This window comes from Lipophrys pholis (assembly GCF_963383615.2).
Source record: "Lipophrys pholis genome assembly, chromosome: 17".
NCBI lineage: Eukaryota > Metazoa > Chordata > Actinopteri > Blenniiformes > Blenniidae > Lipophrys > Lipophrys pholis.
This window is the reverse complement of record NC_137643.1, coordinates 2,084,854-2,108,516: the sequence shown is the minus strand read 5'-3', so window position 1 is coordinate 2,108,516 and position 23,663 is coordinate 2,084,854. Positions and strand designations below refer to the sequence as shown.

Genomic DNA, 23,663 nt, shown 5'->3' with positions numbered 1-23,663 from the left:
CATAATTCCTCGGTTTGTCAGCTGGAATCAGCGGCAGCAGATTCCACGTACCTGTAGTTCTGTTTCTCGCTGCCGATCTGGAAGCGGTCGTACAGCGAGAAGGCCTGGTGTCCGTCCCAGTCGGTCAGCTCTACTCGGAGGGCGTACTGCCTCTGGCTGGTCAGCTGGTAGACGTACTCGTTTCCCAGCCAGTGCTCCGCGGAAACACTCCCGAAGCCCTGCAGCAGAGAAATACCTCAGAAGCTTTCCTCCCCAACCTGACGACATGTTCTCTTTCTTTTGTTCATCACAAGAAAGAGTTCTTTCTTCTTTTGTTCAAGATCAATTTTCTTATAACAACAATATTTTAAAGTTTCAACCTTATGTCATTAATATGAGTTAAACGACCCAGGGTACATCTCTCCTGATGTATAAATACACAGCAATTATTTTTATCAGGGTTAGTCAGCGATTGTTATTTATAACTCATACTGCACACCAGCAGAGGTTCTGCAGGTTCTGAGCTTCATTGAACAAACTCACCTACGGATAAAACTAAATTGTTACCAGCTGCGGCGACGCTCTTCCTCTTTAAGTCACACATGTTTAAGTCATTATTCCTTAAAGGTTTCTGTCCGGCGAGCGTACAGACACTACTTCAAACAACTTGAGGAGTTTGGATTTGATCAGAGTGGCTCGCGATCGCAGGAAAACTGCTTCTGACAGCGGACTGCTGAGAGGACGGGGGGGAGGCTGAGTGAATGAGCATGGGGATGAAGAATGAGAGGGGGGGGTAAGTAAATATGAGGCATTCTTCGGGCTTGAGCCATGTCCTGCCGAGTGGGTGGAAGTGAAAGAAGCTTCTTCGCTTCCTCCTGACGGTCCGTCAGTTCGCCGCCCTGCTGGAGCCGCCGTTTACCTCGCTCTTCTCACACTTTCCCACTTTACAGTTGTGTGAAAACCCGATGTTTTGCCCGCCGCCTCCAGTGACTCTGAGCACCGTAAACACAATGAAGGTTTTTCATTTAAACGAGGATTGAATCATCGATCAGTTTAATGCTCGACTATTTATTATTATTTCCGCTCTTCTTTTTTAGTTTGGTGTTAATCTGTCTTTAACAAAACTTCCTCCATTGGTTTTACTTTAAAAACTTTTAACCTTCATTTAACTGTTTTTAATCTCCACTTTTTTCAATGTTCTTTTTACAGTTAGTGCAGTTTTATTTTGTTAACCTTTCCTCATTTGCTGTTGACTAACTACTGCAATAATTCTTTTTATTTCTGATTACTGTCCGTTATTATTTTAAATATAAAAAAAACATGTTTAATCAACTGATAAAGTTGTTTTAAAAAAACCATCTTTAAGTTTGCATAATTATTAGTATTCAATAATTTGTGATGACCAGTTGTTATTGTACGTTTTTGTTTACTGATTCAGCATTTTATTTTAATACCATTTCATCTGATTATTCTCGATTATTTTCGTAAAATGTTTCACAACTTACTACTGTAAACTAACCACTTGAAATGTTTATTACATTTAGTTAACAATTGCAACATTTTTCATTACGCGCAGCTGTTAGGACTCATTTCTTAAAAAAAAAAAAATAAATACACATTACTTTAAACTATCTCACAAACTTATTTATGTAAAGTGACGATAACGTGATATAAGCCTGCTGAGTTAATTTTTTTAAATAAAAATGTTCGATCACTTGGTATTAATTTTCCCCCCGAAAAATGGTTTTGGGATCACAGTTTAATATGTGCGCTTACATGGTTATTGCCAACATTTCCTCCAAGGCTCCACTAGGAAACCGAGTCACAGCGAAAGATTTACATTTTCCCTAAAGTGCGATTTCAAAAAAAAAAAAAAAAAAAAAGTGAGTACAAGCCCCGGAGGAGCGAGAAGGAGAAATTTAATAACATAATAAAACTCTATCAATCATTCAAGGCTTTTCAAGGAGACTATCAATAATGCTGAGCTGTTTGTTTAGCACTGTAAGTGTGTGTGTGTGTGTGTGTGTGTGTGTGTGTGTGTGTGTGTGTGTGTGTGTGTGTGTGTGTGTGTGTGTGTGTGTGTGTGTGTGTGTGTGTGTGTGTGTGTGTGTGTGTGTGTGTGTGTGTGTGTGTGTGTGTGTGTGTGTGTAAACAACTGTTTCCACATCGGTCTTGTCTGTTCGTTTCACCTTTCTTTACCTCAAAGCTGAGACACATTCCACTTCCACCAAAATAAACTTTTAACTGCTCCCAAACGCTGATTTCCAAGTTTATATTGAATTTTCTCTGCTGAAATGTGTAAAATCTGATATAAGCTTTTCTCATTAACGTACACCCGTAACAAATGAGCACGTTTTAGTTTCAAGTTTACAGCATTGTGGGAGTTCATGATGTCTTTGAATTCCTTTTCCATTGACCTATATAGAGATATCGAGGCGATGAGAGAGAGCGGACATTCAACAGTTTCAAAGGGATCTGATTGAACGGGCGGCTATCGGAAGGTACCCGCCTTCGCCTTTCGCGGCGATCGCCCGCAGACGCAGCTGCCAGCGATAATAAATCCAATTTAACAATGTAAACACGGACTCGCCTGGAAACGTTAACACGCTCGATGCAAACACGCCTCGATTTCTCCTTGACGACAAACACATGAAACACCTGGCACGCGGCGGCGGAGACTAAACAGCCGCGCTGCTTTTGGGTTTAGGTAGTCATTTCCTGTCGGAGAAGAGCGAGAGTAACCCGGTGTCGCCGGAGTCTCGGCTGAAGAGCAGCGAAAGTCTCGGACCCCCGAGAGAAACAATGCGAGGAGGGATGACATCTGGACAAAAGTGCTCCAAACGCTTTTCCTCTTTGTTTTCAACACGTTTAACTGAAGCCAGAATGTGCTCAGGATTTGTCAGAATCCCACTGTGGAAGACTTTTTAAAAAAAAATTTTTGCAACAGGATGTTTTGTTCATCGCAGAGTTTCGTAATTGATGCTTAATGGATACGGATGAGTGGTCGCTTTCTGTTTCTGTGTGTGTGTTTTCACTCAATGTCACTCTGAAGAGCTTAAATCATCATCTTTTTCCTCAATGGATATAAACTCTGCACAAACCTTTAAAAAAAAAAAAACGGGTTTTGGTAGGATATTTCACTTGATGGAAATAAATCTGCAGCGTTTGAAAGGTTGTTTTCTTTCCGTCTTTAACGGCCACATTTGTTGGGAATTAGCTATGAGGCTGTTAATGTCGTGAAGAAATGTGTCAAAGAACTTTTCTTTGCTGATGACTCCTGTTTGGTGAAAGTCCGAAGAAACATGTTGATCATTTATTCTTTAAAGAAACGGGCCCTCACAGTCTCCTTAAAACAAGAGCCTGTTTGCAGGGTTTTATTGCTTCATTATCGAGTCGCACAGTGAGTGTGGAGCGTGGGAACGACCTGATGTGACGACCCCATAATTTAAGTTTTTATTTTTTCTGACTTCTTGAATTCATGGGAGGAAATCCCAACTCTGTCAGTGAGGTTTGGGCGTAAATGACATTTATAAAGGAGTGTATCCTGAAGACTGATGACAAATTTAAATGCATGTAATTTCAAATAAGTTGATCTTTTCTCTGCAGTCCAGTACAAAATGACCTGAGCCTAGTGTTAGTCTGTGACCTGGTGGGTGGGTGGGGATCTCTCCATGGAACAACTCCCTGCTTTTTATTGTTTCTTTAAAACCGACCGCAAACACACATTTTCTTTGCAGAACTATGTTCAGATCAGGATGTCAAAGCTTTTTGAAGACATCCAGTGAGAATTAAACCCTATTCAGATTTTTTTTTGTCAATGACATCTTAGTTCAGGGGCCACAAACATCCCTGTTTCATGTCCTGAACTGATAAAAGAACCTTTAAATTAAAAATTTCATGGTTTGTGTTTGTTGTGGTGCAGAGAATACACGATGGAAATGACTATATTTTCATAAAAAACTAAAAAGTACAACCAAACAAGACTGCAATCGTAACATAACATCAATTTTAATGAAACCTTCTGGTGCAAAATACAGTGAAATGTCCTTCTTCTTATAGCTGTTGTATTCTGGGTGTTTTTACAAACCCACCCTGACTCTTCAGAATTTTGAATCTATGTTTTCTGTGAAATTTCTACAATTTGCTTGGTGGTTTGGCCGGATTGGAGCCGTTTGCAGGCCGGTTTTGACTCACAGACTTCATGTTTGACACCCTTCAATTTAAACCATTTTCACTTGATTTTTGTTCAGTTTTACAATCTCCAACAGATTTCATGAAATGGAAATAACGTGTCTCACCATCTTGTACTCCTTCCACGTCCTCTGGAAGTCCACGCTGCCATCTTCCCTGCGCTGGATGAACGTCCATCCCCCGCCGGCCGTCTCCATGTTGCAGTACACCTACGCATTAGAACCAAACCATGAGGAGGGAGCGTGGGAAAAAGACACATGTCCAAAAGTAACGCAACGCTGATCGCACCCGAAGGTCTTTACGTATTCAGAGGAATGTAATTTAACTACCGAGCTAATGAATTCAACATTCAATGTGACTCTCAGCGGCATCAGCGAACAATGAAGGGTCATCGTTTGGTTTCGGACACTCCTTTTCCCGGCTTTCATGATGAATCATCTCTGGGAATGCGACGTATCGGCCTTCTCCTCCAACTTAATCAGCGTCTCCTTATCCCTCAGCAACTCCCCGGACACGTTCCTGGTCTGTGCAGGATCAAAGCGGCGGTCCAGCCCGGACGCATACCAGCAGACACCTGGGTGTAATGTGGCCCTTAACCTTGGACCTCACGGTGTGTAAGCTGATAATGCAGCCGTGGCGCTCTATCTGCAGCATTGTTTTGAGGAGGGTCCCCTCCCCCGGGGCGGAGCTGGAGAGGGTCTCTCACCTTGGCCGGCCCACGCAGCTGAACACACATGACCACGGCCTGGGTGTGATTAAAGAAGCAGCCCTGACAGGACCCTCATCCCCGGGACCGCCTCATCACTCATACCATAATGCACAGAGAAGGCCTGCATATACACATATACACATACACACACACACACACACACACACACACACGCACACACGCACACACGCACACACGCACACACGCCACACTTTCAGCCTCAGCCAAGCATAAAGAGGCTTAAGTAAGATCCTCTAGCTTCATGCAGGAACCGCTCTCCCATGTCAGTCGTAGAAGAGCTGCACAGAAGCTGTAATGCTGCTGGAAAACGTGTAAAAATCTTCTTTTGGAAACTGTGTAATAACCACATCATGTGGGCATTGTGTAATCTCATTACAGCACCAGAATGATGGGTATTAGACGTCTTATTTTCTTTTTAACATTCAATACAATTATTTTGCACTTTAATCTCATCCTGCTGCCGTTGTTCTTGATGTACACAATATAATTGTACATATCTACATGTAAATGTTTATTAATATGCTTTTGATCAGATTCTATTCAATCTGATCAAATTATTCAGAATTTATAAGTGAATGGATTAACTTTAATATTGGACTTTGATTGATGCAGCAGTGGCCTCCTTGACTGGGGAAAAGAGAAACCCACACTTAAAAACCTTCCTCCGGCCTCCTAACTTGACAAATCCTCACTCCCATCAGTCATATCGACCCGCGGTCTCGATGTTAACGCATCCACTCGCTCCACTGTCGCCATCCCGATCAGCCCCGTGTTGTTTCACACTTCACCTCCCAGCTAAATCCCCTCCAAGCTGCCAAAAAGTATTTTGGGCTTTTAATAATGCTGCAGCGGCGAGGACTCGTCTTTGGCACTCGTCAGCGCCTCGTGTCCTGCGGTGGCTCCGCTCCGTTCGCCGCTCCTGTGGCGAGAGCCGAGCTTCACTCCAACTCAAAGAAACCCTGCGAAACCTGTCAATCCACTATGTAAGCACTTCTCAGAAGCAATGAAAACTGAGATGTTTTCACATCACGGAGGCCGGCGGGCCGCGCGGCGTTGGGGGTTTCCCCACCTTCTTGGTCTCCTGCGGGCCGATCTGGATGGTGTAGACGCCGTTCTTGTGGAAGCCGGCCTGGAACAGGTCGGCACAGTCCCGGAACCTGGTCTCACCCTCCGCGACCTTCGTGCTGTTCGGAACAACTGTGGATACACAAGAGGTGGAGGCGGTTACTGTATCACAAACGTCAAATTAAAAACACGGCAGTGACACTGAAGCCTTTTTGTCTGAGGTGGCGACCTCTTTCAGGGAAACAATGTTGCTCACACCGTGGCTCGATGAGGAGACGTACGCTCGTGCTTCAGTAGAAGGTTTGGAAACAGCCTGCAGCTGGATTAGATTATCATACGAGGAGGATTAAATTGGAAGTAAACAATTTAACTATCAAGCAAACCAGTTGCTCTGATGTCATTTATTAATTCTTTGGATTTCTCGATGTTAAGGTTGTAACTTTCTTTATTGTCACTTTTACCATGTCATCATCCTAAATATTAAAAGATCTCTATTGAGCTGCTCAGTGACCGTGTGAAATATAAAGGGTGTGATTAGCTGAACGGATGGCGGGATTACCTTCCCTCTGGTCTACGTTTCTCTCCTTCTGCTAGATGATAGTCCCACAGGGAGGAATAACTGTATAAATAAATGTATGTAATAAATGTAAAACAGGAAATCGTGCAGCTCCGTGCTTTGATTGAAGGACTTTTCACTGTCACACATTTTATCCTCTCGTTCTGTCCCGCCACCATCATGGGCCTGAAAACTGGTATGCTGAAAATCTCAAAGCAGTACCGACTAAAGAGCCTCGCGGCTCTTCGGCCTCGCAGTGTATTGCACTCAGTGTATACATGTGTACACAGTCGATTCTGAGTCTGGAGACGCCTAACCACAACAATCCAACATTGTGTTGCACGTCACACAATCAAGTTACTACAGGCCTGTTCTGCGGCAGGAGGTGTGAAGGTCTTACTCACCTGATGTCTGACGGGAGGCGTCTTTATGAAGTGTCAAAGGAGCTCACAGCTTCCTTATAAACTCTTTTTTACATCCAATGAACGATTGGTGGAGAAATCTATGCTTTCATATGCATCAAATAGGAAAACCAAATGGAAAACCAAATCTGAGTGAAACTTTTGTCTTTGTGTTCCAACTTTGGGCCAGAAAATCTCCTCCACAAGCTTGAACACACAGTTCTTATCCTGCCTCCACTGACTAACATGCATCAAGCCTGTGGCCTCAATCAATCCTAAAATGGATACCGTATATTTAATACATATCGATCAGCACATGGCTTTGACTTCACTTGTGAGTTCAAGCAAGAATTAAAGATCGAAGCTGACTTTCCATTCCCCACCATTCCTCCACATGTGTTCCCGTCTAAAACTGCTGCACAATCTAGTGATTACTTGTTTTCCCAGAGTTTGGGATGGCGGATTTATTATTTACACAGGTTACAGTACATTTTATCTTGACAGAGGACAGACTGTCAAAACATGAGCCAGAAAAAGTTAAGATTCTTCCTGACAGGATGTCCAAACTCAGGTGCAGAGTGTTTCCTGCTCGTCAAAAAAAGGGATCAAGAAAACGCTTGTGTGATATGAGACGTACCTCCGGTCAAGACTGACCACCTTTCACGGCTGCTGTTACCCTGGGTGTGTAAACATAAATGGACTTTCAGTGAAGCTGCTTTGAATTCAATTTAAATTCCCAAATTCAATCCAGTGCAAATCGGTTTTGTTTTGATAGTGCCAAATAAAACAGTCCTCTTGAGGCACTTTAACAGAGAAAAACCCAACAGTTCCACATGAGCAAGCAGAGGAGACGGCAAAAAAGAAAAACTCTTTTAACAGGAGGGATCCAACAGAACCAGACACAGAGGTTGGGAAACCTGCAGCCTCTATTGGGAGCAATATAATGTTCAGTGTTTCGCTCAAGGACACTTTGTATGACGATCAAATCTGTAACCTTGCATTTGGAAGGAAGACAACCAAATCTACCAACTGAGGAATGAAGCTCCTGTGAGAACGCGTGGCTGTAACAGGTCACTCAAAGTACATTGAGACCCCCGAAGCAGTAAAAATAGAAGTAAAGTACCTTCCCATTATGTTTGTAGTCACAAAAAGGCGGCACATTCAAAATCATTCCGAGCTAAACACATGTAGCAGTCGAGAATATAAAATTCCTGGGAGGCGAAAACGATTGGCCGGCTCTCACTCGCCAGATAAAAAATGAGCGCCACTAACTCATTCGCAAAGTGGTTTGTTGACTTGGGGATTTCACACTCCGAAAGGAGGCCTCCGACTCTGACAGACCAGCTGCATCCATTTCCATCTGCACATAATTATGGCGGCACTATTTTGAAACCAAGCAAGGGGCTAAGGACAAAATACTACAAGCTATAAATTTCAAGTTCCTGTTATAACAAGTGGTTTGTATTTACCTTCCGAGCCCTTGTTGTACTGATGGAAATTCCTTCCGATTTGCTCTTTTTTTACCCCCCCACCCCCACCCCCACGCTCATCTCTCCCACCCTCTCTCCTCTCAGCTTTCACACTATTGTTTTTATTGTTGGGATTGTTGAGTCAAAGAAGATGTCGAGAAAAGTGAAGTGCGTCAGCCTTTCCTCGCCTTTCGCTTCGGCCGCCCGCCCCCCCTCCGCCCGAGCACAGCGCTCAGTCTTCTGGGTGGACTCTCCCGGCATTTTGACAAAGTATTGAGTGTCAGTGACAAGAATCTCCTGCTGCGACGGGTTGGCAGGCCCGACCTTGGCTGTCCGGACTTTAATGCAACAAAGGGCGGCCCCTGTCACACGGCAATTTACCCCAAGCTGGCAGCCAGCAGGGGCATTTTAGAGGAGGGGAAGATCGCTGTCAGAGGTGAACTGTCTGCTATTCAATCTTTAACAGAGTGGATAATTATTCCACAATTGCCTTTGAGGGCTCCCCTGGTAGGCGAAGGGCTTTTTTCCCCGGCTCCAGCGTACGAGCGGCTCCCTTGAACGGCTCGCTGCCCAGCTCTACAAATATTATTTATGTCCTAATATTTATTTACAGAAAACTATTTTGTGGTTCATCGGGGAGTTGTATTCAGTAGGGGGTTCATGTGAAAAGACCAGCAGGGCCTGGGTGTTTGCATAAATCAGAACTCTTGCCAAATGAGCCCAAATACAAGAACCAAGGAGAGTGAATAAATGGACTTCCACAGACATCACTGCTCCCAAGTGACCACAATCAGTCCGCTCAGTGCCACTGACAGTTAAAGTAATTGCCTATGAGATTTAATATGGAACAAAACTCTAAGACGTTAGACCATTTTATCCTCAAACTAAGATTAACATGCTCATTTTGAGTGTTTAACCCTTTTAAACTGAGGATGTTTTAAAAGCTTCTGTCCTCACAGTCTCATAATCAGTTCCTGCTTTATTGTTTATGTGTGTTTTATTGTTCATGTTTGTGGGACACAAAGTGGCAGAGGGTCCAAAATGTGGCAAGTGGGTTGACGAGACGAGGCTACTTCAATCTTGGTGTTTGGTAATTAATGTGGTTGATGTTAGAGTTTTGTTTGGAACAAATACAAATAGTAATTTACCATTGGTATTTGTTTAAATAACTTGTGTTTTTGCCAGAGAAGGAAAAATAAAAAGCAATGGTCTGCATGATGAACAGATACAGTATACACTTTATATCCACTATTAATGTGTTACCGTAACTATAAATGGATTTATTTAGTGCATTTTCACCACTGCCTCTGCACACACACACCACAGACATAGGAACTAGTTGTTCTGCACATGCTCAGTAGATGGACAATAAGAACAATGTGAACAAAAGTGTCAAGAATCTATCCGGGAAATGCAATAATCTTTACGCTGACAGTCCATTTTTTCCTTTGTAATATATTCAAAAGTTAGTTTTAGAAAAAGTGACGTGGTAACTATTTTGTAGGGGGGCATTAAGGTGGTTTTGCACCTAAGTGTCACACTCATTTTTTAAAGCCACTGAAGCAAAGAAATAATCACTTTGAAAAAGATGGTTTGGATGATCTAATGAGGTAGTTTAACATAACGTCCTGTCGAGGCAGTGCAGACAGGAAACACCATTCTTTAAGGGTTTGCATGAGCCCTTAAAGTAATTACAGTCCTTTAGACTCTGAATGAGCTGCAGTAAAAATGATGAATATCTTTCATTTAGTTGGATAATAGAAACAACTGTAAAACCAAATCATCGCTAGCGGTAAGAATTTCTTTACAAGGTGCTCCGAAGCCGAGGTCAGTTGCTGTTCATAAGAGTGTGTGTGGCTCATCGCACACTGAGGAGGTTTGTTTAATTGCTGCAAGCTAAACAAGAGGTAAACAACCGAAAGGCACACTGGATTCACAAATTTGAGATAAAACTGTCAAAGCCCAGAAGAAACACATTGATGGAGTTTGAAAACCCCCATCTTTATAAACATCCATCACCTTCCCCAAAGCAAAGTCAGAGATGATTTCAGTTCGTGCTTCAGAGGAAATGCTCAGGCTCAGCTTTCAAAACAGAGCTCAGCAAAAACGGACGCCACTTGATGGCACGAAAAGCGAGTCCCTTCCCTCAAATGCAAACACTAATCCGTTATTCAAACAAACAAAAGCCCTCCCCTGAACACTCATTGAACAGAATAGAGTTCTTCTGCTCCCTCGCTCTAAATAAAAACAGGAGCTTTGCGTCAGATGAGCAGTGAGAGCTACCTCCTCCTTCACCTCCCCGGGACAGGGCTTCCCTCAGGAGCTATAACTGTTTGACTTATTCGGTCTGGGGCGAGGAAAGGGGGAGACCTTTGACCTGCACGCCCGCCTCAACCTTCAACACCACCATGGAAGAGGAAAGGACCAACCACAGAGCGGCGACAGCCACGTTCCTGCTCTATCTCTTCTTGTTAGAGCAGCAACCAATCACGGACCGGGGGATGGGCGAAGGAAGCCGGGTACTACTCACCTTACTGACACTAAAACTGTCAGCCGCAGTGACAAAATATGGACAGCAAAAGTACCATTTACTCAGAGATTAATCACCGAAAAATGAAAAGACACTAATAAATCTCAGCACGATGAAGGCAGTGAGGCAAAGACATTCTCAGAGGACTTCTGGTAATCGCACAATTCAAAAGTAAACAAACGTGTGAAACGAGGCCGGCCGTGACCTTCATCGCATGCTACATTAAAATCACAAAAGGCCGCAGCGTGATGAATACAGAGCATGTGTTAATCATGCGCGGCAGTTATCCACTCATGACTCCCGGCATCCTTTCATGGCCCCGTTGTTTCCTGTCTGATGGGAAAACCTCAAGAAGCGCTGTGGGGTCTCGAGGCGTCTCTGCAGGAAATCCACAAATGGTAATGAGGTTGCAACGAATCCCCTGACGCACAAATTCATGTCAAATCTCCTGTGGCCAATGGGATTTGGAGTCAAATGTGAGGATCAAGCGGGGGTTGGTGTTTAAACGTCCGATAAAAGGGGTAAATGAGTTCACTGCGTTTGACCGGACAAGAAGGTTGAATTGCTGCCGGGTCAAACGTGGAGGCAAAAAGGAAATCCCTCATCTCAAATTAACAGGGAGGCACACAGAGGAATGAAATAAGCCTATTACTTCATCAGCAGAGTCGTGTTCGGAGAACTCAGCGAAGCTGCGTGCAGAGACTTTATAAAATTAAAGCGTGAAACGCGATTGTTGCAAAGAAGCGCGCCATGCTGCTTTAAGAGCGGCACCAAGCCCCGTTAACAGGAGCACACCGGGTTACAATAAGAACCGTGTTGCTTTATTCACGCTGCTCTCAGTGATGCAGAATTTATCAGCCGGTGCATCCCTGTGTCGCACCGTATGGGGCAGGATGAGCGGTTTCCACGTGAGTGCACAGAGATTGTGAAGTCAAAGCTGTTGTAGCTGTAACTTCTGACCAGAGGAAGGAAGTTATCCAAAACAACTTGCCGGTTTCCCAGTTCAAACCCACGCAGAGCCAGTCCACAAACTTTGCTTTGCATCTTGTGGTCTGGCAAAAGTTGATGTGGATCTTCTTGAGTTAGCGTCATCGCTCGTGGAGGGGTGCATATCAATGAGAGCAGCCAACAGGTGATTGACAAGTATTTTTCCATGGAGGCATAAACACGACCTTTCCTCTCCTAGATGACCCGCTGCTCGTTGGATGGCGGTGATTTGTGTTTGGGGTGCAAAGTTAAAAACCCTGCAGGAGTTCGGTTTCATGCCTTTGTCTTTGGGAAGATGTATTTAGAAATGGCGGTGCACCCAGCTACACTCCAGAGTTTGCATGCTAACATGTTAGCGTAACAAAATGCTAACCTGCTGGTTTTAGTTCAACGACTCACAGAAAGTGTAACTGAAGAACAGATATTGTGAAATGAAGAGGAAAGAAATGGATACGTGCACAAGATTCTTGTCAGCATGAGCAGGGCTGCCAGCTCTAATGCAACGAGTTTGGAACACTGGACTCTAAACTCAGGCCACAAAACCTTCTCCTCTTGCTAAAGTGCAGTAATTTACCATGAATCCACTGATCCGGATTCTATAGTGCTTCAGTCAATTCAAGGTAGCAGCGGGTTGGAGCCAGTCCCAGCGAACCGTGGGTGAAATCAGGTTCCTCCCTGATCAGGTCAGAAGTCCATTATAGAACAAACACTGACAGGCAGAGAGGCAATCACACACACTATGGTCACATATTAACCTCAAACGCATGTTTTTGGACTGTGGAAAGAAGTCAAAATGCCTAGAGAAAAGGCAGAGCATGCAAGCATCTCGCACAACGGCCTCCAATGTTCTTGCTCTTCTTTTTGAAAACGGCTCCCAATGTGGAAGTTTTCCAAAATGCTCCGACTCCGTCGCCATGTAAACGGGGTTAACTTGACTTTTCATGACAAAAACAAACAATAGCACCAACTAGAGGCAAATGGACAAGCAAACGGACATCTTTTTTCAAAACATTGCCGTGAAACGCTGTCGTGGGTCTGAATTTCAAGCATTTCACATTAGAAACATTTTTTTTGCTGTTAATGAGAATCCTTCAACAAAACATAGTACTACTTCTTTTGCACTAATAGAAACCTTTTGATAGTCCTTCCATATTAATCACTTGCTTATGTGTCAAACTCTTGGTTTTACATTTATTCGTCTTTGTTGCATGTATCAGATTTAAATGAAAAAACTTAAATCACAAATCTAAAGTTCGCTGGCCCTGTTACCAGCTGTGATATTTTATATGAAGCAAATGGAGAAAATCGTAGGATGTCACTGTGATTCAACAGCTGAGAGCCATAAATATCTGCAAAAAGGTATAAAAGTAACTTGTTTTATACAAAAAAGGTAACACTGAGTTAGAGCTCATCACATCTCCATTCATCCAACACTTGCTGGACCTTGAGACGGACCAGCCAACTGTGCACAGAGTCAACCTTCCGAAGGCTATTTCTGAAATATCACATTGCAGCCAACCCATCCAGTGGAACCAGAAACTGAAACGAGGTGAGAAAAAGGCCACGTAGTTATGAAGCTATTTTTCTTATGTGCAGGTTGTCTTTCGAGCGCGGACGTATTTGAATGAGTCATCATCAAAAGCGATGGTTCCCATTGTGAGTGAGAGTTCTGGAGTCACGCTTGAACTTTAACTGATTAGTTCAGAACCGAGCTGCTGACTTTGGGTTACGATCAGCAGTTTCTTCTTGTATTCTATGACTCTGTCATCATCTTTCAGACCACGCAACTGCCAGAAAATGCTCTCACTCCATTGCGTAGGGTGGAGATTCTCAATGTGTGGGGTGGACCTACCCTGTGGGGGTCGGCAGAGAGCACTGGGGTCGGAGTAAGAGGGGGCAGGGAGTGCTGGAGAAACGTCGAGGCCGGGGGGATGCCTTTCACTTAAGCCTCATTTCCACTGCACACGATGTACGGGACGGGTTTTCATGCGTTTCCACAGACAAAAGTTCTTGAAAGTACTAAAAGTACATATCCAACTGTTACCATTGTTTATATCCTCTCCATTGAGGTACCTAGCACATTGGTATGTGTTCCATAAGGAGGCGCTATAAGGAAATGATTGGCAGTGACGATTGTTACTACAAGCCGGTAATATATAAATAGTTGATCTGCTGTATAAACCCTCTCGTTGATCAAATGGAGCCTCACGGCGTCGCTTCCTGAGCAGCGCCAAAACTAATGTGTCGCACGCTGCTCCCATGTTTACTGTTGTTTTGTAATGACGTAATGACGTGGCAGACTTAACGTCGTTACGCTGCCATTCACAAGCCCGCCTACAATTTAACCGTAGACTCAGCGGTGGACCCACGCAACAGAGTTGGGGCTCGGGGCACTTTGCCTTACCTTACCATACCTCGCTGTGCCGTACTCGCCGTACTTTTTTCCACCGCTTGAGTGGCCGCTGAAGTGCTTCACACTGTTAATCCCATTCACCCAGTCACACACCAGTGGAGGCAGCTGCCATGCAACGCGGTCAAGGACACTTTCACATGTGGACAGATGGAGATGGGGAATCGAACCTGCAGCCACCCCATTGAGAAACGACCACTGTACAGAGTTTTTCTTTGGCGTTTTGATAGGATTAGAAAGAAATAAGTAGCGATTTTTTTATCTGGAACTGAAATGAATCGAACAAAGCAAAAACTGTGAGTGTAAGTTTTAGTAAAGATCAACCAGACTGTAAATGAAAGGCCTCGAACTTGAGCTGGAGAAAACTTATGCATTTTACTGCCTATAAATCCAAACGCCTGTTGACAATTATATTTTATAATGTGAGGAACATTAAGGAATCTGGCGTTCAACCCAACACAAGATGTGCAGCGTGAGCGCTGGATAGCCGGAGGGGCACGGTGTGTTTCTAATCCAGCCTCACCTTCCCGCGCTGCGGCGCTGGGTTTGTACTCACCTCCGTCTTTGGAGCAGAGGTTGAGCAGGTTGTGGACGGTGTCCATCATCTCCTGCTGCTGCCTCTGCAGGGCGGTGCTGTTCCCGGTGGCCCGGCTCAGCTGAGCCTCCAGCTCCCTGATGACGCCGCTCTGCCGCCCCACCAGCGTCTGCAGGCTTCCCTTCTCCTGCTTCAGGCTCTCCAGCTCCTCCTGGTGTCGCATCTCCATGTCCAGCATCTTCTGCTCCAGCAGGCTGAGGCCAAAGGGAGAAAGGGCGGGGGAAGTTTATTATGAAAGGATGGTAGTTGTTCTTTTCTTGTTCTAGTCCTTTGGAAGGAGTTTTGTTTTCCCGGGACTTAAATGAATTGGAAATTGTTTCCAAATTTTTGTCAGCATATTAGTAGTGATTTATTCGTTATGTAATGCTTGTTTTATTTATTTTTTGTCCTTATGAAAAAGAAGAATTCATTAAATTCTTTACAAACTGCTTTTTGTGACAGACACCCTGAATACTTAAAATTTAAATGGCGGCAAATTCATTTTCTTTTTGTGTTGAGGCGAGTGATTTCAAAAGACACAACTGTAACTTTCCATATGTACAAAAAAAACTAAAATCATGATGTGTATAGATTTAGTTGCCATGCATTTCTTACAAAGTACAAACACCAATTTCGTCCTAGACTTTGCAGACTGGTGAGGTGGATGAATCAGCCCTCGGAGCGTCTGCGCTATGCCATTATACAGTCTAATACCTGAAAGATGATATAAGCTGATCGCCTGCTCATTAACCCACCATGTGTTTTTTCTCTCTGCTCGGTGACGGAAACAGACAAGACGACACATACGGGATGGAATAATATCATAATTGCCGAAGCTTCGTAAAACGGCCCTCAGAAATCTTTACCAAGAATAAAGTCATCGGGGATTTTACATTTAAACGGTATTCCTTTAGCGAGACTCTATTTGGAAGCCGTCATGAGGGATGTGGACCAAACCCTTTTAAACACCACATCATCTCGGACTATCCCACCGGACTAATCACTGCAAACAGGAAGATTCGGAGACATGAAAATGAATCCGATCGCCACAGTTTGCAACCGGAGAATGAAGAGAGAGCCGAGCAGAGCGCTTGTCTGGGAGGGAATTACCGGGCTTCAGGAGAATTAAAGCTTCCTAACGTTCAGCGGTTTATAGAAGTCAACGTTGTTTTGGAAAATGGACAAACTACGAGGCGGCAGGACAGAGCTGGCGGCTTTTGATTGTGTTTACTCAGTCTTACACGGAGCAGCAGTTGTTTTGCTTGTGATTGGGAAGAGTAAATGTACTGGAGTACATCTCTTCAGTACCTGTTTTTGTCATGCAGCTTGCTGATCTCGTTGGTCTGTACCAGCAACTGTTTCTCCAGCTTGTTGGTGGAAAGGGAGTTTTCAAGCAGCTGGATCTCCAGTCTGGATGTTTGATTCAGTACCTGTCGCAATAACAAACAGAGTCAGAAACTACAACAATACCAATAATTAAAAAAATCATTCTGCTTCATCCATGTTCTTTCTCTTGGCTGTACTTCCAGTTTTTGAACGTCAGCACCAAAAATGTTGTATTTGAGAGTTTTTAGACACAGCAGGAGAAAAAAAAATCACATTGCACATTAGAACCATTCACTTTGTTTTCATTTGTCAAGTACTCACCCAACACATGGTAATACTTAGGAGATATTCATCTCTGGTATGATTTTTTTTTTCTAAACTTTGCAAACAGTTAACATCTTTAGTGCTTTCGCATAAATTACCCACCACTACCTTTACAAATTTCCATCACCTCCTACTCAACCTTCTCCATATCACTCTGAAGCCAAACAACTCAATGGTGCGATAGGCATTTATGTGGCATCACTATTGTCTTTGGCCACTTCTCTCTAAGTGTTTTCATGAAGCTGTATGTGCAGTAGTTTGGTTAATGAAAAACAGGCCCGGTTCACTCGCAGGAGATTCAACCGAACGAGCCTGAGCGGGTTCCTGAGCTCCTACCTGCGTCTCAACGTCAGTTAGTTTTCGTGTTTGCTCAGCCGTTTGGGAGAGAAGGTTCGTTCCCATTTCCAACATGGCGGCCGTGTGGTTGTGAACGGCGCTCTGTTGCAGCTGAGCCATCTCGGTCTTCATACTCTCTTTGATGTAGTTCTCAATCTAGAAACAAAAGGAAAATTGAAAATAGCAAATCAGTGCCAGACATTTGTATTTAAAAAGAAAACAAAAAAAGATAAATTAATATGGGAAGAGAAGAGAACAAATGCAGTCACATCTCTTTTACTTTATTCTTTTTTAGTCACTTGTATCATTTGCAGTTGGTTGGTTGGCCAAGCAACCCACCAACCCACCAACCAAGCAACCAACCAACCAACCAACCAACCAACCAACCAAGCAACCAACCAACCAACCAACCAACCCACCAACCCACCAAGCAACCCACCAACCCACCAACCAAGCAACCAACCAACCAACCAACCAAGCAACCAACCAACCAACCAACCAACCAACCCACCAACCCACCAACCCACCAACCAACCAAGCAAGCAACCAAGCAACCAACCAACCCACCAACCAACCCACCAACCAAGCAACCAAGCAACCAACCAACCAACCAACAAACAAACAAACAAACCCACCAACAAACAAACAAACCAACCATCCAACCCACCAACCAACCCACCCACCCATCAACCTCACATTAATATTAAGATAATAAGAGAAAAGAAGTAAAGCCAAGAAAATTGTAAACACAAGACGAAAGAAAGGAGAAATCCACCAAAGATTTACTAAAAGTTATCATTAAAGTTGAGTGAGAAGTTTAAATATTAAAATGACAAGACCGAGCTGATAATCCAGGTAATACTGGGAGTTTGAAGATACAAATAACCATCTTTCTTCAACATACAAAACTCTTCACTTGCTGAATAAAGTTCACTTTGATGCAGGCTGTCAGAGGGTATAGTTGGTGAGCATGATCACTTCTCAACAGTTAGTGACAGTAAATAGTCTGTATATGTAACTTCATGTTCTGGGTATCATGTGATGAAGACCTAATGTATCTCGGCTGTACTGGACTTTTCCCAACGTCAGCTTAAATACACTTCAGCTTCCTTAAATTGAATTAAGTGTTGGAAGAAGATGAAAGTACGTTCTCTTGCGCATAAATAAATATTTTTTTCCCGCCATTTGAGAGCTGCTCAAGTGAGGAATGAGCTTAGTCATGATAGACACATCCAGATGTCGGCGGTTAGCCTGGGATGGGGGAGATGGAGAGATCAACAGATATTCTCTGAAGCTTGTCGGGAACTACTTCTTTCATCCTTCTCTCCAATCTCGTCTCGGCTCCAAATCCAACCAAATGACACTATGCAGATAAGTGTTGACGTTAGATAAAGATTGATCGTATATCAACTGTAAGACCCGTCTGTGTGATTTGACAAAATATAAGACTTCTTTCAGTCAGTCGTTCAGAAACGTTGCACCATGCCTGCTTGTCAACTTGTGCTTTTCTCTTTTGCTTTGACAATAATTACAACACAAGCTACGACATTCTGTGGCCTTGATTCTGACCTTTACAGATATAGAAGAATTAGATGTCTCTAGACTGTCTCTACGTGTGGATATGAGTGGGTATGATTGTCCGTCACCCCCAGATTATAAGCTGGACAAAGTGGTATAGACGAATGAATGAATGGATCATAAAACCTGGTATTCAAGGTGTCCAATTGTTAATTTGGTTGCTTGCAGGTACTGAAGTCATTCAACAATCAGGCATTGAGACAGTTTCATTAAAGGAGGAGTCCTAAGCACTTCCTTGGCTTAACAATGGGCTGCAGCAGCCATCTTTTAGGAACACGCCAGCCCAAACAAATCAGTGTCACATGTGTCATTAGCAGGAGTCTTCACATTGTAGCCACGGGGTTTTCAGGTCTTAGCTCCACTGCACTCAGTCCGTGACTTTTTCCTCATTACAAAGTTTTTTTTGTTAAGAGTACCAGTACGCGGAGTAATACCTGCTTATTCTCTTGCAGTATGACGCTGTTCATCACTGACGGAAGACCAACATGTACTTGATATAACAGTGTCTTCGACACAGCAATGGTAGAATCACTCTATATTTTAATGAACGTAATTCTACAACATTAGAATAAGAATGATTTGGTCCTCTGTGACTCCAGGTTTCCTCCCGCAGTCCAGACACATGCTGTAACTGGTCAGTCTTAACTTATTGTGCGTCCCTCCTGTGATCGCACTGGGACACACAGGAGACCTGTTCAGGGTGTAACCTGTCTTTTACACAACGACAGCTTGGATCGTCTCCAGATTCCCTCATGGAAAGAAAAAAAAAAAAAAACAAGATGAAGATGGATATAATAACCTGTACATGCAACAAGCCTCAACATAATATCCACGCTTCATCTTCCCGAGGATCTTCGTGTGGGTCTCGTTCATGATTTATCATCTCGCTCCTATTCCCAGAGCTGCGTGGATAGATGTCTCCTGTCTTGTGAGAACGCAGCGTCCAATCATATGATGTAAAAGCAACAACATCTATTCAGGCTCCCTCGCATAAGAAGGTCAAGGTTTCAATGTCAGGATTAGATGTGATGGATCAGTGTTTTCAAATGTTTCTTCCATTGGACCCCCCTTAGATTGTCACACAAACTTCAGAAAGCACGAGCCTTTAAAAGCAGCTCTGCTCTTGGATCGTTTTTTTTTTTTTAAATGATGTTTGATGAAGCAATGTTTCACTCATCTCTGTGTGTTTGAGAAAGTAAGGAAGGAGCATTTGGTTGAGTATTTCTTTGCTGTTGCAATGTTCTTTGGTGATAAATATTATGCCTTTAAAAAGTCTGACCACTTAGTTTGAATCAGAGGTCTGCAACCTTTGTGAGCAAAAGATCCATATTTGTGACTTTCTACTAAAATCGAATTTTCCTGGAGCCGCAAAACAAGTTTAACTTTTAAAATGAGGCGAACCCAGCTTCTATAGTTTCACAAATACTTTCCATATGCATACAAAAACTGTATTTATGGTGCATTAATGAAGTTTCAAACACAATTCAAGATAGTTACCATCACATTAGACTCATTTTTAGCGGTTTCACTCTTTTTCAGCAATTATTTGGAGACAAGCCGTTTTAACCATTTCAGTTCCCTTTTAAGCAGGCGTGTAGGTTTTTTTCAAATTCTTAGTTTTCATTCTTTTAGAAATTCTAATCATTTCAGGATTTTTTTTTAAAGGTGTTTAATGATTGTTCCCCCCCAATTTCTTGTGATTTTAGATGTTTTCCCCCATTTTATTTGTACCTTTATTAAATCTCTTTTTAGACCAGACTTAAGAGTCCTTTTGAAAACGACTCTGGTGTGTAAATCTAATAAAAATAAGTGAAACGCCTATTCACATATCATTTTGTGAAAGCTTCACGGAGCCACTACAGAGGAGCTGCAGAGCCACATGTTGCTCCGGAGCGGCAGGTTGCAGACCTCCTGTGATAAGATGCATTTGTGGGATTAGAAGCTGAAAAAACAAACAAAACAAGAAGCGAAACAGCTTTTCTTTGCTGATGACTCTTGTTTGGGGGATTCGATGATTTAAGTCTGAAGAAACAAGAACTCCTAGTTATATTATATACCAAAGGTTCATAGATATACATATAAAGTCTTTGGCAGAACGAATGTGAAGAAAGCACTTATTACTTGTTAACCTTAGATGATTGCCTTCGTTTCAAATGAATTTACACGAGTCTAAACGGATCCAATAGGACCATTATGCTTTTCAGCGCTTTCCATTTCAGCCCCATGTTGACAGCTGCACACTGGAGTCATTTCAACTCCATCTAATGGTTCTAAAAGTAAATGACTATACAACACAGCTCAAAGACGGCTAAATTACTGTTCACATGGTATGTTGGTTATTGGGTGTGTTTTGGCTGGTGGCTCCAGGGTTTGTGAGAAGTAACACAAACGTCAGTCTGTATGTATGTGTTGGCACAATAATGTCTTGATAATGTTTATCTTGTAGAGGTTTGCACTTAAACCATATTCCCAGCTTTCATGAAGAACAAATGAATTGCAACAATCCAATTGAGATTTCAATCAATCCGAGACTCACATACACTGTAATAAGCGGAGCAGAGGTGGATCCCTTTGCTCGTCAGAGAAAACGGGCCCGTTTCAGCACATCGCACATGTCTGCCAAGTGGAATTAGCTTTTCAATGTAATATCCTTTCTTGGCTGCAATATTAAAGTGAAATATAACATTTTTTTGGGCTGATTTCAGACATAATACAGCTTCCCCTGACTGCGAACTACATGAGGCTGATATAAGTGTCACTTTCCATGTAACCTCCAATGGTCTAGCCTCAGGAATTGGAAAGAAAACAAGGAGTCTGGAATTCACATAGATCAAGTAATGATGGATCACTCCGTCTGATAATGAGCCATAGCTCATGACTGTGTATGGAAATCCTGTTCATTCCGTGCAGAAGTGTGATACGTCTTAACTCAGTGGAAGGTGTAGGTTATCTTTACACACATGCAGGTTGGGATTCAAAACTTCACTCTAAAAAGCTGCTGAGTAGAAGATCACTCCGTCCACTGTCTGAGGGCAGTTAGAAGGTTTGTGCAGCTGAAGTCACCTTGAGAGGAAAGGCACAGAAAGGGACAGATGGAGAACAGGAACTGAAGCCCTGCAATCACTTCATGGTCCATCTCATTGGGAATGTGGCCGAGGCACAGCCGGGTCTGGAGGGGGTCGTAAAAGGAAAGTACCAAGGAGAAGCAAGATCACACAAACATGCCCAATCATGTAATATCACCACTCAGGAAGTAGTAAAAAAAAAAAAAAAGGGCCTACGTGGGTGTTGGGTTATTTAAATGGTTTCTAACCTTGACTCCAGTTAAGTGCTTTGCTTTTCCACTCATTGGCTACCAACAGGAACTATTGTTGGCTCAGCTCTCGCACCAGAACTGAAATGCAAGTCTGCATCGGTCAGCGATGGGATTAAGATGGTGAAATAAGTACGACTGCACAATAAGAATCCAAACATTGTGGAGATTTGTTTTCTAGTAACACGTAATGTTTTAATGCCGGTGACAGATTTTCTCTGTCATACAGTGAATCTCAAGAAAACAAGACTCACCTGACTCAGTAATGTCTGTTATACAGTGTTTATCCAAAATAATCCACACACATTAGCCACTATAAGCTTCCCATCATACCAGACCAAATAAGGGGATGACTGCAAAACCCCTGAGTGTATTTAAGTAAGCAAGCTTGTGTTTTACTGTCCTTCATTTCAGCTTGCATAGCTCAAATTTTCAAGATTCTGCTTGCACATAATCACACAAACAGACAGGAACTGACTCCACTTTGATTTAAATAACAATAAATGCAGTTTGTTGTGTGTGTTTTCACTCCAGAAGGCGTAATAGCGCTGGCTTTCTATTTTGGAAACTGCTAAATCCACCCTCTGGTTTCACAAAAGCACTGTTTGCTAAGTGGGAGTCACATAAACACAAGTTTATGTCCCCCTAACTGCCACTTTACACAGAGACATGAAGGCTTTAAGATGCTGTGTTTGGCACAAAGGAGCATTCGGCGTGTAGAAACAGACGGTTTATGAGGCTCCATTGTATGCTAATCATGAAGACATTGTGCTGTCCAGAACGTGAGTGGCACAAGAATGTAGGAGGACGGAGAGTTTAGAGGAAAAAGGTTGGAGTTACTGAATGAGCAACTCAGTGGATTAAAACCCAAACAGTCTCAAAGGTTTGAAGTCCATCATCTAAGTTCATCATCTGTTGACATGTTTTCAAGTGAAAAATGGAAAACCTCTGCCACGACAACGGTGATCTGAAAAAATTAAAATGCAACTTTTAGAAAACAGCCCTCAAGGTGGAACTTTATGAAAATGCCCCGATTCAGGTGTTTCACACAGGATGGGGTCTCAGGCTCTGTCCACCTCTGAGCCAAAATTAACCTTTTCCTCCCCATCTTTCTAAAAAACATTCCCAACTTAAAACAATGGAGTACAAAGGCCAAGGCCTATAGGTGGCGCTGTAACACTGCCACAGGAATACGCTAAAAACAATGAAGATGAAACAGACCATGAAAAAAACCCTGAGAAATGAAAAAAACATCATCTGGTCTGATTAAAGCAAAAAGCATCAGTAGCTTCAGCAGCTGGAGGATATAGTCCGCCATCATAGTTGTTAAAGTTACTGTACCGGAAAAAATCTTTAATATGCTTCCCATAAAATGTATAAGGTCTGTATCGAGAATAAACCAATACACCAAAACAAGACCATCAACACTCACTTTCACTCATTTCCAACCCACAGTTGTTCAAATCGATCAGACACGAGTCGATATTTTTACAAACAAACCGGAATTTGTAGCCATGAAACTGTTTCGCTAACTGACGTCATCTTCAGAAACCTGCCGCAAGGGTTTCTGGGATATCAAAGATGGCGTCGCGGCAGCTCCATCAAAAATATCAACATTTGAGCGATTCAGACAGAAAGGAAGCCAGACTGTCTCAGAAAAAGAGGTTTTGTTGGGTTTCTCTCTAGAAAAGACTTTGTTCTATTTGGTGCTATATAAATAAAGTTGAATTGAATTGAATTCAAGCAGAGAATAGTCTGAAATGTTGTGAAAAGGATCGTTGCATGTGCGACTCGAGATCTCGTGGGATCGAGTGAACAAACGGGATCTTGCCTCGGGAAGCTTCGGGCATTTCTGTGACGCTAAGATGTCAACAGACCCGGGTATCCTTCACAA

At 43.0% G+C, this 23,663-nt stretch overlaps 1 protein-coding gene across 1 annotated transcript in view; it reads right to left on the bottom strand.

The window, feature by feature from the left end:
• Positions 1–23,663, bottom strand: part of angpt1 (angiopoietin 1) — a 67,570-nt gene that overhangs the window by 21,833 nt on the left and 22,074 nt on the right. Inside the window, exons 2-7 of the mRNA XM_080484180.1 lie at positions 16,879–17,034; positions 16,201–16,322; positions 14,875–15,107; positions 5,970–6,097; positions 4,278–4,379; positions 52–218 (exon numbers count right to left, since the gene is read on the bottom strand). Coding sequence (XP_080340306.1) covers positions 52–218; positions 4,278–4,379; positions 5,970–6,097; positions 14,875–15,107; positions 16,201–16,322; positions 16,879–17,034 — 908 coding nt within the window. The remainder of the gene's footprint in view (positions 1–51; positions 219–4,277; positions 4,380–5,969; positions 6,098–14,874; positions 15,108–16,200; positions 16,323–16,878; positions 17,035–23,663) is intronic.